Source organism: Cnephaeus nilssonii (assembly GCF_951640355.1).
Source record: "Cnephaeus nilssonii genome assembly, chromosome: 5".
NCBI classification, from domain to species: Eukaryota; Metazoa; Chordata; class Mammalia; order Chiroptera; family Vespertilionidae; genus Cnephaeus; species Cnephaeus nilssonii.
In genome coordinates this window covers 34,891,365-34,910,532 of record NC_137076.1, presented here as the reverse complement: position 1 = coordinate 34,910,532, position 19,168 = coordinate 34,891,365, and the positions used below count along the sequence as shown (strand labels likewise).

Below are 19,168 nucleotides of genomic sequence, written 5' to 3'. Positions count from 1 at the left end.
CATCAATCATAGGTAACTTTAAGTATTAACTACTAAGATTGTATTTACAATTAAATAGAAATCATTTTTAAGTTCTTGCTTGGGGCTGATTCTGAACCCAGAACAATGTCCTGCCTGGTGCAGACATTTCCCCGCCCATCTTTCAGATGTTGGTGTTCCTCAGGCCTAGACCTTCTCCTCTCATCTCATCACTTTCCTCAGTGAGTCTATCAGCAACCTGGGTTTCATTTACTAAGTATAAATAAACTCCAAATAATAATAAGGGCTGCCATTTGTTGAGCACTTACTATGTGCTAGGCCCTGCAGTTTTCAAGCATTAATCCAATTAATAGTCATAACCACCCTCCCTGCAAGGTAGGAACAGCCCACTTCTTCTAGCAATCACTTGGATGCCCATATCATGGGTAGCTCAAATGCCACATTTCCAAACTTAACTTACCTTTCCCACAAATTTGCCTGTGCTCCTCCATAACATCATACAAGTCATCACTGTCCAGAAACGTGTAAGTCACTCTGGACTCCTCCCTCTCATTTATTCTCCACTCCCAATCAGTTCCAAGTTCTATGAGTTCTACTTCATAAATATCCCTTCATTCTATTCATACTTTTATCTTCTAGACAAAGCTCCCATCATTTCTGGCCTGGAGACCTGCAACAGCCACCCAACTCATCTCTCTGCATCTAGTCCTATTTTTTCTAATTCTGGCTACTCTACTAACTTAAACTTATGACACTGGGCATCTAAAATATGGGAGTAATAATGAGGTCTCTCATCCTTATAGGCTGCTTGAGTAAATACAATATGTGGCATCTAAGTGTTAGGTGCTTAATGAAATCTTAACTCAGCTGACATATAAATTGAGGTAATTTGATGCTAGAGGCTACGCATAATCAGAAAGGTCATGATGAAAAGGGATATGAGAAAGAATAATTTAGAATTAAAAGTTTTTTAGGATATAAATATAAGTATACTTAAATTACTCTAAAACTTAGCAGCTTAAAACAACACAGCTTAGTTAGGTGCCCCTGGCCTGAGGTCTTTCATGAGGTTGCAAACTGTTAGCTGGGTTTGCAATCCCATCAGAAAGCCTGCCTGAGGCTGAGGGGCTTCCAAGCTCACTCAGTGGTTCATGGAGGCCTTCGCCCACTGCCACGTGAGCCTTTGCTGAGGGCTGCCTGACAACACAGCTGCTGGTTTACCCTTGGGCAAGTGATACAAGGGGCAGTGAGAGAGAAAAGGCCCCAAGATGTAAGTCACAATCTTGTTTTTTTTAATATATTTTACTGATATTTTACAGAGAGGAAGGGAGAAGGATAGAGAGTTAGAAACATTGATGAGAGAGAAACATCAATCAGCTGCCTCCTGCACACCTCCTACTGGGGATGAGCCCGAAACCAAGGTACATGCCCTTGACCGGAATCGAACCTGGGACCTTTCATTCCAAAGGCCGATGCTCTATCCACTGAACCAAACCGGTCAGGACTGTAAGTCATAATCTTTAATAAACTCATCTCAGAGGTGCTATCCCATCACTTCTGTTATTCAGTAGAAGTAAGTCATTAAATCCAACCCATACTCAGGGAGAGGGGATTACACACAGCCAGAGACCACTGAGGACCATCCTAGAGGCTGCTTACTAGTACCACCCAGGTAGATATCACACCTTGCAGGGACGAGGGGGTGTGCTGAGGAATAAGTGGGGCCTGTCAGCATCTCCTTTAGCCCTCTCTGCTTTTGGAGTTACATTGAGTTGCATGTCCTGCTAATTCTCCCTTCCTCTTCCTCACTGCCACCCCTGCCACATGGGAGACAGGTTGAAGAACTCACACATTCTTGGGAACTGTTGCATATCAGACTATTTACATAATTCTAAAATAGATCAGCATTACAGTAGCTACTGGTTCTGTTGTTAAATGTGAATCCAAATCAGGGGAATTGGGGAGACTGGGTGAAAAAGGTGAAGGGATTAAGAAGTACAAATTGGTAATTATGGAACAGTCACAGAGATGTAAACTACAGCATAGGGAATATAGTTAATAATATTGTAATAACTATGCATGGTGCCCTATGCATACTTGAAATATCGGGAGGACCACTCTGTAAAATACATGATTGTCTAACCATTATGCTGTACATCTGAAACGAAGACACAATTATATTGAATGTAAATTGTAATAAAAAAACTTTAAAAATTTAATTAAAAATAAAGTGGATTAAGTATAACTATAAAAAAGAAAACAACAATAATTAAAATTTAAGCATCATGAAGTTCTAAAAATTAAAGCAACTCAACTTACTATTATTTTTAATCCTCACCCAAGGATATTTTTCCATTGATTTTTAGAGAGTGGAAGGAAGGAGGAGAGACAGAGAGAGAGAAACATCAATGTGAGAGAGACACATTGATTGGTTGCCTCCCACACAGGCTCCACAGGGGCTGGGCCTGCAACTGAGGTGCATGCCTTTATCAGAATCGAACCTGGGACCCTTCAGTCAATGGGCAGATGCTCTACCCACTGAGCAAAACTGGCTAGGGCAACTCAACTTATTTTTAAAAGAATTAAACCTCTATTGGAGGAGATTTTAAAAATACAACACAAGTTAATAGTGAAAACAATTATTTTACGATATAATGTCCATATTTCTGAGAAGTACTTTTTACTATATTTCAGTCTACTGTTATGAGCAAGACGCAGAGCATTACAGGTTGAATGTGTGTAGAGACACGGGAGAAAAGGGCTGTCTACCAGCCAAGGGGAGAGGCCCTGAGCAGATCCTTCCCACAGGCCCCAGAAGGAACCAACCCTGCTGACACCTTGATTTCAGACTTCCAGCCTCCAAAATCATGAGACAATACGTACACTTCTGTTGTTCAAGCCCCCCAGTCTGGTTCTTTGTGTGGCAGTCAGAGCAAACAAATACAGCAAGAAAAAAGAAAAAGAGAAATTCAGAGAGAGAGGCAGAGCAGGACAAAGAGTGCAGGAGAAAGAATATGTGTTGATTTTAAAGAGAAATGCATAAGGGCCTATTATTAAAATCTCATTTAGCACATTTATGGAGCAGAGTGGCTCTATTCCAAGAGGCTGATAGAAATTTCCAAAAAAGGAAGCAAATGGAACCCAGTGCCAGGTGAAAAGAGCCAGACTCTTCCTCCATAGGTGGGGCCACACCTGGCAGGGGCAGGCGCCAGAGCCCAGGAGCGATGGAAGAGCTCACCTTCTGGTAGTCCTCTTTGGATCGCAGGGCCGCCTCCATGTGCGTAGCGGAGGTCGGATAGATGGCTGACCGGTACTGAGAGCCATGGTCATTGCCTTGGCGCATGCCTGGGAACATGGAAAGCGGAGGATTAATGGAGTGACTGGACAGCAAGGCCAAGGCCACACGGTCTCTATGACTCGTGTGCCAAGTGCTTCTTTTAATTTTATCTTGCCATCTCCCTTCTTAAATAAGCATAAAATGCATTTGTTTTGCTTTGCCTATTTCAATTATAACACATATCTTTGAACCTAGATAAATTTATCACAGGTCTTGGATCATAGTAGATGCTCTCTAAGTATGTATTTTTCTATGCAGATACTTAAATCATCACCTAGTCCATTTATCACTTTCAAAGCTCTGTGATGCACATTATTTCTTTGGCTCCTAATGAGACTCCCTCTATGGCAGGTATTGCTGTCCCTCACTCAGCAGTTAAGGAAATGTGATGATGTGCATGTCAGGGCCTGGAACATTGCTTGGCACGTGAGAGGTGCCTGTAAGTTACACAGTAACTGATGCTCAGCCTATGATCATACACCTAAGCAAAAAAAAACCCCTGGGACTTAATGTTGCCCAATGCACTTTTCACCCTGTCACAGCTGCTAGGATGTAGATGGTGGTCGATTTCTAACTGAGTCATTTAGTCCTCAAAGCTAAATAGACACAGGCTTAATATGGATCCCCTACTGATCTCTATACTGCTGTCTGAATGAACTTCACATGTTTACTGCATCATTCAAGAATCAGTGGCAGTTTTAACAAATGCCCCAAAACTCCAACAAAAGAGTCAACCTTCCAAAGGAAGCCAGTTTCATATTTCAAACTTGATGCACAATCATATCACCTGGGGATGTCCTCAAAATTCAGGGTCTGATTTCATAGGTCTGAGTGAGCCTGAAATTCCGCATTTCTAAATTGCTCAGGGGTGGTGCGGGGTCACCAGATGCAACTTTGGGTAGCAAGGATTTAGCGTTTGCCCAGATATCTTCAAGATTCCTTTATAACCTTTCAGCAACATTTTTAATTCCAGCAAAGTGGTGAGGAAAACCTGAATCTGCCAAACTACACTTTCTCAGGTATGGCGTTGACAAGGCTCCTTCCACCCCACCTGTCATATACACGCCTTTCACAGAACTCCTATTCTTTTACATTTTTAAAATTGATGATTTATTTTTAGAGAGAGAGAGGAAGCAAGAGGGAGAGAGACAGAGAAACATCAATGTGAGAGGGAGATATCAATCGGCTGTCTCCTGCATGCCCTCTACTAGAGATGGAACTCGAAACCCGGGTATGTGCCCTGACCGGGAATCAAATCAGTGACTTTTTGGTGCATGGGATGATGCCCAACCAACTGAACCACAGTGGCCAGGACAGAAATCCTTTTCGAACCACAGTGGCCAGGACAGAAATCCTTTTCAATCTTTAAGACTTAGTTCAAGCATCTTCTCTCTGGAAAACCTTCCCTGGTCACACCTCATATGACAGTCACGGACTCCTTTAGGCTCCCTCAGGCCTTGCAGGTCCTTCTCCTAGAGGTTTTATCATGCTGCATTGGTATCACATGGTTGTCCCTCTTTCTCTTCTGAGGGCATAGCATTACAGCCATAGTACCTGATATACCCTCAGCCAGAGGGATATACTTCCACTAATATTTGTTGCATGAAGAATAAATGCATTCATACCTTGTAATCTGGGGCCCTGCAATCAATACTGGAGGGCTCTGTCACATCCTACCTAATAATAGACAAATATGCAAATTGACCACACCTTCGCTACGCCCAAGCCACGCCCACCAGCGAGTATGCAAATTACCCCAACCAAGATGGCGGTTAATTTGCATACGCTGAGGGAGGGAGGAGTGAAGACTGAAGACAACTTAGAAGGAAGAGGGAGGAAAAGCAGAAAGCAAGGTTACTGCCAGAGGGAAAGCCCAGGCGGGGCGGGGCAGGGCGGGCGGCAGCAGTGTTCGAGTGCAGGCGCTGCGGCCACAACGGCTGCCACAGCGGCAGCGCAAACGGCCGCAGCGGCCGCTTGCAGGATTCTTCCTGCAAATGGGCTACTAGTTTACTTTATAAATGTAAATGCAAATTCAAATATAAATAAAATAGTCTTTCTTAGGAGCTACAGGAAAAAACTACAAATGAGCTGCTATGTTTGATCTTAGAGGTAAGCGCAGGAGTTAAAGACACCAAAGGCTCACTATGGCAGTTAATGGATGGGCAAGCTAGAACTCATGCTCACAACTGCGGGCCCAAAACACAGGGTTAAGTGGTAACAAAACAGTGGGACTTAGGGTCAAGCCATAGGCTAAACTTCCAGCGAGGAGAGGATGGGACTCTGGATGTGTATATGTGTGTATGTGAGTTTGAAGGGGGATTTCTGAAGCCTACTTGTCCACACCCTCAGCTTAGCTAACTTCTTGGCAATCTCCTTCTCCCACTGCTGAAGCTCCATCCTCTCCTCGCTGCACAGAGATCAATGAGGACCAGGAACTAATTAGTTACTAAAAGAGCCAATAATGACACAAAAATGTTAATTTAACCTATTGTACGCCATAAGCACCTATAGACGCAAGTAGCGGACCTCCCCCACATGCCATGAGCGTCTACAGCTGCAAACCTCGCATATCAACTCTGCTTGCCCAATTTTAAAATCAGACTTATTAGTGACATCTCTGGGTTTGTAAAGAAAATTATGGTAACTTAAATTCATAAATATTCCAGCGCATATGGAAGAAATGGGGATGGTTTCCGTTTTGGACATGTGGCAGTTAACTGGTTAATAATATATAATAAAAATAAACCCTCTCACCCCTCCAATAAACAAATATCAAATTAAAATATCTATTTCATTATTGTATAAGTTATATATTCATATAAACATCCCAGTATTATTAGCGTATCTTATCTAATAAAGACAGCATATGCAAATTGACCGTAACTCTGCGACAAAGATGGTGGCACCCACAGCCAATAAGAAGGGAATATGCAAATTGATGCGACAAGGCGACTGGCGGAAGGCGGCTCTGGCTGAGTGAAGGCAAAAAGCGGCTCCAGGCCGGAGCGAAGGTGGAAAGGTGGCTCCAGGCTGGAGCAAAGGTGGTGCTGGCAGCCAGGGGAAGGCCTATCCTTGCATGAATCTTCATGCATCAGGCCTCTAGTACAATATATAAGTATTGTTACAGTATAAATATTACTTTCAGTGCATACTCTGTAAATATTATTAGATTATCAGTATTATTTATTAAGCACCTAATATGTACCAAGTACTATTCCAGGTGCTGAGGACACAGCAATGAATAAAAGCACACCCTCCCCTCGCAAAGCTCACATTTTAGTGGAACCTAAGAGATTGGGTAGATATACGTTCCAGAGTGATATTCTGGTGATGTTTTCACTTCACCTTCCTCAGTTTTACCTCCTTCACTGACAAGCATGGCTTTCTTGCATAGCTACTTTCCATCCTTTTTGCATAAAGACATTATGGTAGTGACATTATTCCCCATAAAGAAAAAAGATTGCAGGATGGCTGATTTTTGGTAAAATCTGATTCCTCCCATTCAAGTTGCAGAAAAGCAGGGTCTTCATGAAGAGTTGTTTAAATCTATTTAAATTTTCTTTCTTTTAAAAGAGAAATTAATATGTGAGTAAAAGAGAATCTGCAGGTATGACATTTCTATTTTCAACAAGTTTTGCTAAGATTCCATATGCCTTGTACAATGAAGAAAATAAATATCTGTACATCTGGTTGAAGGTCTTTGAATTATCATAGGATCCTGAGAAATTGTTGCTTATGAATAAACTAGAGGCCCGGTGCATGAATTTGTGCATGGGTGGGGTCCGGTTGGCTGGCCGGCCCTGCCCCCTGGTCAAACTCTGGTTGAACTCCCAGTCAAGGGGATAATTTGCATATTACCCTTTTATTATATAGGATAATGGCTTTTTATCAAACAAAATGGGAGTAATGGAGAATTATTCTATGGAAACAGTATAATAATGGGCTCTCCCACTAATCATATTTTCACAAATAGTCTGATAGCAAAGTGCATAATGAAAGCTTTAAGCTCACATCTGTATTTAGCGCTTCTCTTGTAGTGACATGACAACCTAAGGGGTAGGAACATCTGGAAGGTTTTATAAAATTGTGTGGTTGGAAAGAAAAGATGCACATGACTGTCATGGTAGGCAAGTGTGCCCTATGACTTTTATAACTGGCAACTTATAATTTTTAATCCCTTCACCCTTTTTGCCTACCCCCCAGCACCACTCCTATCTGGCTCCTATTAGTTTGTTCTTTGTATCTATGAGTTGGTTTCTGTTTTGTTTGTTCATTAATTTTGTTATTCAATTCCACCTATAAGTAAATTCTATAGTATTTGTTTTTCTCCATCAGACTTATTTCATTTAACATAATACTCTCTACTTTCTGTATTGTTGTAAATGGCAGGATTTCATTCTTTTTATGGCCAAGTAATATTCCATTGTATATATGTAGCGCATCCTCTTTATCCATTGAATAAAATACCTAGGAATAAATTTAACCAAGGAGGTAAAAGACCTGTACTCAAAAAACTATAAAACATTGAAGAAAGAAACTGAAGAAGATACAAATAAATGGAAGAATATACTCTATTTTTTTTATTGGAAGCATTAACATCATTAAAATGTCCATACTAACAAAGCAATCTACAGATTTGATGCAATCCCCATCAAAATATCAATGGCATTTTTTTCAAGGCGATGCACTTCTATAAAGAACAATCCATGTGTTATTTAAGTAATTAGTGGTTATATTACTGCTGCAATCCAGGACAGGGATTTAGGAACCCTACCCTGAAGCCACGATCCCTTGATTTAAATTCTAACTTGATCATCTGTTCATTTTAATACTATAATACTGATACAGCTCCCGTCACTGTTGCCCTTGTCTTCTCTGTGCAAATTTGGGGCATCCCCAATTCACTCTGGGCAGCCTTAAATGGGAGTAACATCGTGGGCATTATCCACAGCTCTGATCCAGTCTCCTTGTACCTTTATCTTTGCCCAAACCAAAAGGGCTACTCCTCCAGTGGAAAGATGGGAGTTATTCACACAGTGACAGCCACCACTTGCAGGCAGAAGTCTTACAATTTGAATTTACAGCCCTGACCTTCTGACCCTCTTTGATGTTTGAAACTAAAAGCTCCCCATGTCAGAAGCAATATACACTCTCTTCCTGGTCACTCCAGCTAAACCCCTGCAGACAGGAGAGAAGACAAGAAAGTGCTAAACAGATACATACAGTAGGGGGTGGAGAAAAAACATCAATGTCTTGTTTAGATTCCTTGAATCTTAGGTGATACTGGACAAGATATTAACTCTCTCTGTTCTACTCATGAATAAAAATGTTAATTTGATTCAATTTCCCCCATCAACGTTCATCCTGATGAGAAGGTATAATGTCTTAAAACAAAACCATACACTCATATTCACATCCTTGCATGTGTATTTGGTTAATTCCAATGCATATACCTTTCATTTCACTGATGAAGGGGCTTATTAAATGGATAGGAGCTTGAAATTTGGAAGCAGATGGTTCATTGGAAAATATGATTTGATGCTCAACAGACTGAAAATCCCATAGAACTATGGATTTTCTGTTCTTGTTATTTTTAATACATTGCATTTACAGATGTTTAGCATCATTAAACTTTTCACCATTGCTTTCAACCTCCATTGGTTTATGTTATGAATACAAAACAGTAATTCACATGTGAGGAAAACCTGTTTACTAAATCTCTTGTAAGAAGCCAAGGACTTAGAGCTATAAGACCTTGTTTTTAAGTCTGACTCTGCCACTGACATGCTTAATGCAAATTGCCTAATCTTTCTGAGTCTCAAACCTCCTTTGTAAAACAGGAATTATAAAGGCCTAAGCAGTGGGTTTGTTGTGAGGAATAAATAAGATAAAACCTGCAAAGCACTTTTTTAACTATTATGTAGATGTCAAATACTTTTACTTGTACAACTTTTAATAATCTTAGCATATTTCAGAACTACTTTTGAAATAAAAATAACAAATGACATCATGCAAGACACTCTAGGAGTAGCCCTTGAAAAGCATTATTTATATTAATCTCTCAGATATTCACACAACAGAGGTCACACAGATAAATCCAAAGAGAGGATCAAAATTTATTTTATGTGTATAGGTATGTACTATTTTAGTTTTAACTGTTTATTAAATCTTTTTATAAGAATTACCTTGAAAATTTTAACCCTGCCAACCTCCAGCCCAATTCTTCATTTCAATGGAAAATAAACCTAAGAGAGGGGAAAAAATCTTTGAGTGAATTCTCCTACTCCTGCTCTTAGCCATGAAGAGTTTTCCAGTGCTTATCACTATTGGTCTCTGATCTGGTTTGAAAAAAAATCAGGCCTTTTGGCATTATCTTATATCACCTGAGCTTATACCCACTGAAGTGCTAGAAAGGGAGAAAGAAAGATATGCAGAATGGTAGAAAGAAACAAAAAAATAAAATAAAAATCATTGAAAAAATAGCTACAAAAGCCCACACTATTTTCTGGCCACTGCTTGCTTTCTTTCCTTCCTTCTACCCATTCATCCATCCTTTCCCTCTCAGGCAAGGTACCAGGTACTGGGATGTAGGAAGCAGTTATAGGGTTAAGCCTCTGACTGACCTGTGGCAGGGTCACAAACAAGTTCGTTTGGAGGGCAGACCCCTCCCAGCATAATTAAGCCTAATCCTGTAACTGACCCCTAGATCCTTCCTGGGTAGCTAGTGGGCTGTGGGAGGGGCAGCAAGTGCTGCCAAAACAAGTGAAACTTACAAGAACATTGTTAATTGCCTTGTTTGTCCCTGATCCTCTCTAATAAAATGGTAATATGCAAATTAACCATCACTCCGCTACATAAGCCACGCCCACCAGCCAATCAGGGCGAATATGCAAATTAACCCATCCAAGATGGCTACAGCCACAGAGAGCAAGGTTTCCCAGGTAACAGAGCAAGCCAAGCTTTCCATAGCCGTTGCAGGCCTAAGCCTCCACTCAAGCTACAAAGTTTCAATTATAGAAGGTAAACAAATTCAAACAAATAACGGCAGAATGGAGCTTGAGAGAGCAGGCCAGGGTTGCCGGCAGCAACAAGGGAAGCAAAGCTTTCCGCACACCCTGGCCGGGCTCACCCGCTTAAGGCTACAAAGTTTCAATTGTGGAAGGTGAATTAACTGCCACAGAAATGGCTGCCACCCCGGAGGGAGCAGCAGGCTTGGCTCCACTCCAGGCTACAAAGTTTCAATTGTAGAAGGAAAATAAATTCCAGATACCAGGGCCTCCACTTGGGTTGCCAGGGGGCGTGGCCAGCCTGCAAACCACCACAGGCCCCTCGCTCAGGCCGCCCCATGCCCCAAGGGAACCCCACCCTGATCCGGGACACCCTTCAGGGCAAACCAGCTGGCCCCCACCCCTATACCAGGCCTCTATCCTATCTAATAAAAGAGTAATATACAGATTGATCATCACTGCAACACACAATATAGCTGCCCCCATGTGGTAAAAGATCCTGCCCCCATGTGGACACAAGATGGCCACTACAAGATGGCCAGCAGGAGAGGGCAGTTGGGAGGCACCCGGCCTGCAAGGGAGGGCAGTTGAGAGGGACCAGGCTTGCAAGGGAGGGCAGTTGGAGGTGATCAACCCTGCAGGAGAGGGCAATTATGGGTGACCAGGCTGGCAGAGGAGGGAAGTTGGGGGCAAACAGGTTGGCAGCGGAGTGGTTAGGGGGTGATCAGGCTGGTAGGCAGAAGCGGTTAGGGCAATCAGGAAGGCAGGCAGGCAAGCAGTTGGGAGCCAGCAGTCCTGGATTGTGAGAGGGATGTCCGACTGCCCGTTTAGGCCCGATCCTGGTGGGATAGGGCCTCGGGCCTAAACGGGCAGTCGGACATCCGTCCAGGAGTCCCAGATTGGAGAGGGTACAGGCTGGGCTGAGGGACAACCCCCCGCCATGCATGAATTTCGTGCACCGGGCTTCTAGTTATAAATAAAACCTCAGCTTTGCAGTCTGGATCTGTTCTGTGGCCTCAGCCAGGCACAGAAAGATCCACCCAGCTCCCAGCTTCATGAATCTATTTCTGCGTCTTGTTTTCTTTATTTCTAATATTTCTCAATCCCTGGCCGCCTCCATTTAGAACCGGTTCGTTCATCTCTCTTTCTGTGTGGGACGAGGAAAAGGGAGATCCCCGCCATGTCTGGCCCCCGCCGCATCAGGCCCCAGCACTGAGATTCAGAAATAAGACAGTCTCACTTTTCAACTAGATCACCTTCCTAGTACAATAAGGTGAAGTAGATGAAAAGTAATAAGCCTAGCCGAGTGTTGGAGGTGTGTTTTAGTACACTCAGGCTGCAGTAATAAAATACCATTAACCCACAAACTCGTGGTTTGTCAAAAACAGAAACTTATTTCTCACAGTTCTGGAGGCTGGAGGTCAAGATGCCAGACAATTTGGTGTATGGTAAGCAGCTTCTTCATGGTTGCAGACTTCTTTCTGTCTCCCTGCTGTGTCCTCTCATGGCAGAAAGAGAGTGCACTGGCTTGTGGACCTCTGCGAAGGGCACTAACTCCATTCACGAGGGTGGAGCCCTCATGACCTACTTACCTCCCCAAAGCCCCACTTCCAAATATTAGACTTTAACATATGAATTTTGGGGAGACACAAACATTGATTCCATTAACAAGAGGTTATGGGGAAAAAATCTGTGATTGGGAAAATGCAAGGATTCAGAGGAAAAAGTGGGTAAGTTCACGTGATCCGAGTGGAAGGGACCGAAGTCCTGCAAGGCTGCATAGAGGAAGTGACTCTTGTCTTGAAAGAGAAGTAGTTGGGGAGAGGGGTGAGAGACATTCTTCAGGAGGCCAACGGTAAGGATTATGGAACAGTGTGGTGCCTTCAGGGACATGATAGGAATCCAGACTGTTTGCAAAAGCAGCAGCCTCGAGTTAGCATCTTCATCAAAGCCCTGGGCTTATCTTCTCCTTCAAGCGTGAAGTCCAGAAGAGAAAACTAATACCTAGGAGCTGCTGGAAATGCAAGAAGTGGTCCTGCTAACCCACTTAATCACAAAATAAATGAGATATTTGACTGTTATAAATTGATCTAAGCAGCCTTTATGTAGCTGTTCTCTAAAGGACAGAATTAACCAAAATCACATTTTGAGAAAGGGGGGAAAATGTAATTGAAAGGCAGAGAATCCCTATTTGTCTTTCAGTTTTCTTCAAACAAATATGGTCTCTCCAGCATGAAGTATTCATATGGTGCCCACTGTGTGTTCAGCACAATGGAGGCTACAGAAGGATTGGACTATATGCTTTGATCTCAAGAAATAGCCTGAAAAGGGCAGGGAGGGAGAGGAACAATTTCGAGCTTGACACTGTATTTACCTGTACCCGGTCTTTGCCAATGCTTCTCATTTAATTCTCACATAAGCCCTGTGAAGTAGGTATTCTTAACCTTCTTTGACACAAAGAAAGCTATGAATCAGAGACTTTAAGTGATCCTATGGATGTCACACAGCAGGCAATCGGCCATCCTATGGTTTAAACCTAGCTCTACCTGACATAAAGCTCTTTCTCTTTTCAAAATTGAAGTACAAGAAGTTAGAGCGAAACAATCAAAGACAGTGGAACAAAGCGCCCCGTAGGCAGCGTATCTGGTGGGGAGAGGACACCACAGATACAGGCCCAGAAATAAGAACAAGTTTGGTATTTGCTGAGAATTGTGAAGAGCCAAGGCTGGTTTCTGCCAAAGGGCCAGGAAGGAAATGAATCTGGTCAGCTGAGCATGAGGCCACAGGTATCAAGATAGGACACACCAGGGATTAGAGATGTAGGGAAAAGTCAGTTTCAAGAGAGGCCCAGGATTCTGTGGAAGCCCAGGTGAGCATCAAAAATCCAGAACTCTCTTTGGCGCAGATTCAACAAGCATTGCAAAGTTCACTGTGCCCTCCATTTGGCTTTGGAAATGTAAGAGGATAAGTTATTGACTTTATCTGGCTATCTTTATGTCCCAGGAAAGTAAGTAATGGGCTTGCTGTAGTTGGTGAAAAAAGAACAACTGGCTCAGAAATGACATCTTGTGTTTAAAATTCCTCCATAACATTCTCTAAACTGATTAATGAGGACTGGGCTTTGGGGTATTCCTGAAAAAAAAACCTGACCTCTTGGCACCTACCAACTGTTTGAGATTTCTCCATCCGCCCTCTCCAAATAAGATTTGAAAGGGACAAGCCACCTAAGATTTCTGCTCTAAGATTTCTCTCTCTCAGTAAAGCCGGAGAAAGCACTAAAAACAACGAAAACAACAACCAAACAAACAAAAAAAAACGGAGAAATGCTTAATCTATAATGAAGCAAAAGATGGATGAGTTCTCATCTGCTCAATGTGCCTTCTAAAATTTAACTCATTCTTGGGCCCTAGCCCTGTTTTATACATTTTGTTTGGAGAGATGAGAAATATGCTGGAACATGGGAATTTTAAAGCGAAGTTCACATTGTGAATTGTTGTGAGGTGATTACGTTAAGAAATTCCAGGAGCCACCAGCTAATAGTGAATATCAGGGCAAAGAAGGGCATATTCCTAAGGGACAGAAATCACTAATCTGTGTTAGGGAACTTCAAAGGGGCAATCTCTTTAAGGGACTAGCCATGTTGGTTGCATAGACACTGTGACTCCCACCAGGATGAATCCATATTCTTCTCTTCTCTAGACTGTTGTCAGCAAGAAATGGGTCCTGACCCACAGACTGTGAATGAAGCAGAGAACCAGGCATGTGTTTTGTCATGAGATAGTTCTAGGTTTTAATTCTAGCTTTGCTGGTTACTAACTGTAACCTCAGCCAAGGTACTAGGCCTATCTGAGGGCTGGTTTCCTCATTGGGAAAAATGGGGATGAAGAAATGTACCTGGGAGCTCAGTAAACATCTCCCCCTCCCCTTGGGACAAAATTGTCCTCAGTTGAGACCCACTGCTACATATTAATAAACCCCGCCTTCTGATAGTGTCACTTATAAAACCTACTTATTCAGGCCGATAAGTGAAACAATGTGTAAGAATTGAAAGCTCTGGGATGGGTGGAAACTAGTTGTTATAAAAGAGTATCAGAGGTCTTTGGTATTCATATTTTCATTTGTATCCACTAATTTCAATGGTTAGCAGTGTGGATGCTTTTGGTTTTTGTGGTTTGTTTTTTTTTATCCCCACATTCAAGAGAATGGAGATTTGCAATAGAGAACAAGACTTTTTTTTTTCTTTTTGGTTAAATAGCATTTTAAGTTATATATTGAAAGTCTAAAAAGAAGGGGAGAAGCACAAATTAAAAATCGACATGTATATATACTGTTTGAAAGAGATAAGGTTCTTGATTGTATGGAGAAAGCAAGAAAAAAGTCTTTTTCCCCTTCTTATTTACACTGTGGGCAGGAAAACAAGAAGCAGCACAGGCGTTATCATCATAATGTGTTTTCTGGTGACTACAGCATCTTACCGTATCTCTCAGAAAGTCTCATCTCTCTCAAAAACTGGTATAGTCCTGGCTCACTGTGCCAATGAGGAACTGCAATCAGTTTAACAGAGAACAAAACTAAAGGCTAGAAAACCAGATAGAATTATATTACTTTTCACTTTAAATGGAAGCTGTTGAAGTAGGTGGTCTAGGGGTGACAGGGGGGTGGTTCATGGTCACAAGAGCCCATATTTTTTCTTTCCATTCACGTATCCCTAACATATGGCCTCCATACAAGGGCTTGAGATGTCTCTGGTACTACAGCAATCATATCCAAGTTGCAGACTAGAAGAAGGGAAAATAGAAGGGCAGTTCTTCCCACTCCCTCTGCCTTTAAAGAGCCCTCCCAGACGTTCACTCATATCTCATTGGCGAGAATGCAGTCACATGGCCACACCTCCAGAACTGCCCTGCCCCTCACATGGGAGCAGGCCTAGGCCAGACTGACTACCCAGGCCACATCCTTGCTCAGCTTCCTCCCCTTTCCTATCCTATTTCCCTCTCACTCACTCAGAGGTTCTTTTCTTTTTCTTCAGTAAGTCACAGTACTGAATCCCCGTCTCAGGTTCTGTGTCGAGGGAAACGAACCTAACACTTGAAACTATTCAACTAGTTTTGCTCTCATTCAAGCCACCTGCTGCCCACCTCTTCTGCTATGCTGTTCCTTACATTCTATCACTTTTGTTGTGATAAACTATTATTAGATACTAGTGACCCAGTGCATGGATTCGTGCACATTGAAAGGCAATTAATTAGAAGAAATATCGCTATTCACCCTTTCTCTATAATAGAAGTGTCAACCAAATTCACAACTGACAATGACAGATCGAAACACACGCGTGCGATTGGCGCCAGCGAGAGCTTTATATGTATCGTGCCTGCACAAATCAACATTTATTTTTAAATCTATATTTTTTCATTGAATTCAGAGAGGAAGGGAGAGGGAGAGAGAGATAGAAACATCAATGACAAGAGAGAATCACTGATCAGCTGCCTCCCGCACGCTCCCCACTGTGGAATCGAGCCGGCAACCTGGGCATGCGCCCTTGATTGGAATCGAACCTGGGACCTTTCAATCCGCAGGCCAACGCTCTATCTACTGAGCCAAACTGACCAGGGCAACGTTTATTTTTAAATTGCCAGTGCGCATCATATGTACTGGCCGGTCGGTGGGTCAGACGGTTGGATGGACGTATGGTCGGTCACTTAGCCATTTATATACTAGTATATAGATGTTTATTGAAGTGTTATTAGACACGTTTATTAAACTGCTATCAATTAAGAGATCAAACTTCTTGTGGTAAGCATGTGGTTTCCATACACCTGAGCGACATTCTCAGGTGAAGATCACTGGCCTACATTCTGCATTGGTAGCACTCAGGGTGGTATATCTACATTATATTACTTGAGTCTCTTTGTGCAATAAACACAAGGAGAAGCTTAGCTGCTATAACTCCGTTTACAAGATTTTGAACACTCCCACTTGCTTCTCCACAATTGATCTCAATGAAAATGAAATAACCAATGAATGGCTCAGAATTTCAAACATTCTATGCACATAAATAGAGTCAGTCCCTTTACTCCTTCTTCTTATACTGACCCTGTCTCCACAGAGATGGCACAAAAAGGCCGCCTATGTGTTGCAGGGGCACAGGAGCCAGCATGGATGACTGGCATTCATGGAACAGCTTATACAAGTGCCATTTCAAGGAGGGCCTCCTGCCTTCTGCTGGAAATAGGGCCTCCACGGGAAAAACATCACAGGGCACTGAAGCCCTCCAATAGGTAGATGAGCCTGTATCCCTCATAGTGATAGACAGCAATTCTCATCATCACCCATGTGACCCTTCCTGGGACACCTGGCCTTTAAGTCAGGTGTTTGAGACAAGCCTTATTAATATGGAACAATCTCACTTTACCTGACTGAAAAATTAATACTGTCAATTTTAACTGACATCTCATTTTAAATTTAAAACACTGAGCAAACAGATGGAGAGCCCTTGTTTCAGAGAAAGGAGGTAAGGAAGGGAGGTAGTGAAGGAGGGATGAAGGGAGGGAGGGGGAAGTTATATATTATCTGCTTCTTCAACTACCTCTTTTCTTCCTATGGAGTGTGAAAATAACTCTCAGAGGAGGAAACGGGTGGAGAAACTATGATGAACGGTCCACTATGAAACTGGCCAGCCCAGATTTGACAGGACTCCAATAGCCCATTTCAACCTCTGCCTAGGAAGAATGTAAGCCATACCAGCTAAGGCAAACTGATCTTTTTCACTTTTCATGTCTTAGCATTACACGTAATACTTAGTTTTCCCAGTTAGTTACAATTACACACATACATGTACCTATTTAACCAAACATCATTTACCTACAAATGTAGGTAAATCAACAAAATAGCTAATGATTCTAAAGCCCTTATTATGTGCCACTGTATTTTACTATGTTATTCATCCAATTCTCCAACAACATGGAGTACTAGTATTATAATAAAACCCATTTTTTTAAGATAAGACTGATACTCAGAGCGATGCTGAATACCTGCCCAAAGCCAGTGCTGGATCTGAAACTAACTCCAAAGCCAGGGCCTGTGGGGATCAAGCCGAAACTGGCAGTCCGACATCCCCTAAGGGATATAGTAGTGTGCGAAGCAGCAGGCACCAGGGAGGAGCCTGAGCCCTAGCCCAGGCTGGGCACCGCTCCCACTCATCCCAGCACCACTGTGCCTGCCACCGCTGCTGTGCAGCAGCACTGCCGAGGAGGCGGGAGAGGCTTGCGTGTCCGCAGCTGCGCTCGCCAGCCGTAAGCCCAGCGTCTGGTGTCCATCAGTCAGCTGAGCAGTGCTCCCATTGTGGGAGCACACTGATCACCAAGGGGCAGTCCAGCATTGAGTGTCTGCCCCCTGGTGGTCAGTGCACATCATAGCAGCCGGTCAAATGGTTGACTGGTCAAACGGTTGACCTGTCGCTTAGGGTTTTATATATATAGATATAAAAGGCTCAATGACCAACCGTCCATCCTTCCAACCGACCAGCCAGTACATATGATGCACACTGGCAATCTTATCTAATAAAAGAATAATATGCAAATTAACCACCCCCCTACACCCACAAGCCACGCCCACCAGCCAATCAAGAGCGAGCATGCAAATTAACCCAACCAAGATGGCTGCAGCCACAGAGAAAGCAGGAGGGAGGCTTGGGTTTCCCTGGCGATGGAGGAAGCCAAGCTTTCCACACACCCTGGCCTGCCCAGGCCTCCTCTTAAGGCTACAAAGTTTTAATTATAGAAGATAAATCCCAACAGAAATGGCGGCGGCCATGGAGCTGGAGAGTGCAAGAGGCTAGGGTTGCCCCCAGCGATGGAGGAAGCCAAGCTTCTGCAGCCCTGGCCGGCCCAGGCCTCCGCGTAAGGCTACAAAGTTTCAAATATAGAAGATAAATAAATTCCAACAGAAATGGCTGCGGCCTCAGAGCAAGCAGAAAGCTTGCTCCACTCTAGGCTACAAAGTTTCAATTGTAGAAGATAAATAAATCCCAGATACTAGGGCCTCCGCTTGGGTTGCCGGGGGGCATGGCTGGCCTGCAAACCACCACAGGCCCCTCGGTCAGGCCTCCCCACGCCCCAAAGGAACCCCCACCCAGATCTAGGACACCCTTCAGGGCAAACCAGCTGGCCCCCACCCGTGCACCAGGCCTCTATCCTATCTAATAAAAGAATAATATGAAGATTGACCATCACTCCAACACACAAGATGGCTGTTCCTACGTGGTCAAAGATCCTGCCCCCATGTGGACACAAGATGGCCACCACAAGATGGCCAGCAGGAGAGGGCAGCTGGGAGGGACCAGGCCTGCAAGGGAGGGCAGTTGTAGGCAATCAGGCCAGCAGGGGAGGGCAGTTGGGAGGGACTAGGCATGCAGGGGAAGGCAGTTGGGAGTGATCAAGCCTGCAGGGGAGGACAGTTAAGGGTGACCAGGCCGGCAGAGGAGGGAAGTTGGGGGCAAACAGGCTGTCAGGGGAGCAGTTAGACATCAATCAGGCTGACAGGGGAGTGGTTAGGGGGTGATCAGGCTGGCAGGCAGAAGCGGTTAGGGTCAATCAGGAAGGCAGGCAGGTGAGCAGTTGGGAGCCAGCAGTCCTGGATTGTGAGAGAGATGTCCGACTGCCCGTTTAATGAATAATCTATTGGGCAGCTGGACATCCTTCGAGGGATCCCAGATTGGAGAGGGTGCAGGCTGGGCTGAGGGGCACTCCCCCACCCCGTGCATGAATTTTGTGCACCGCGCCTCTAGTTTAAAAATAAACGTGGACTTGCGCATGCATGATATTTGTTCCTGTCTGACACTAGCCTC

The 19,168-nt window shown here is 43.5% G+C and overlaps 1 protein-coding gene across 2 annotated transcripts in view; it reads right to left on the bottom strand.

Moving 5' to 3' along the window:
• Positions 1-19,168, bottom strand: part of MSRA (methionine sulfoxide reductase A) — a 372,548-nt gene that overhangs the window by 82,695 nt on the left and 270,685 nt on the right. For both annotated transcript variants that reach the window (XM_079773103.1, XM_079773104.1), the window contains one exon: positions 3,218-3,324. In XM_079773103.1, coding sequence (XP_079629229.1) covers positions 3,218-3,324 — 107 coding nt within the window. The remainder of the gene's footprint in view (positions 1-3,217; positions 3,325-19,168) is intronic.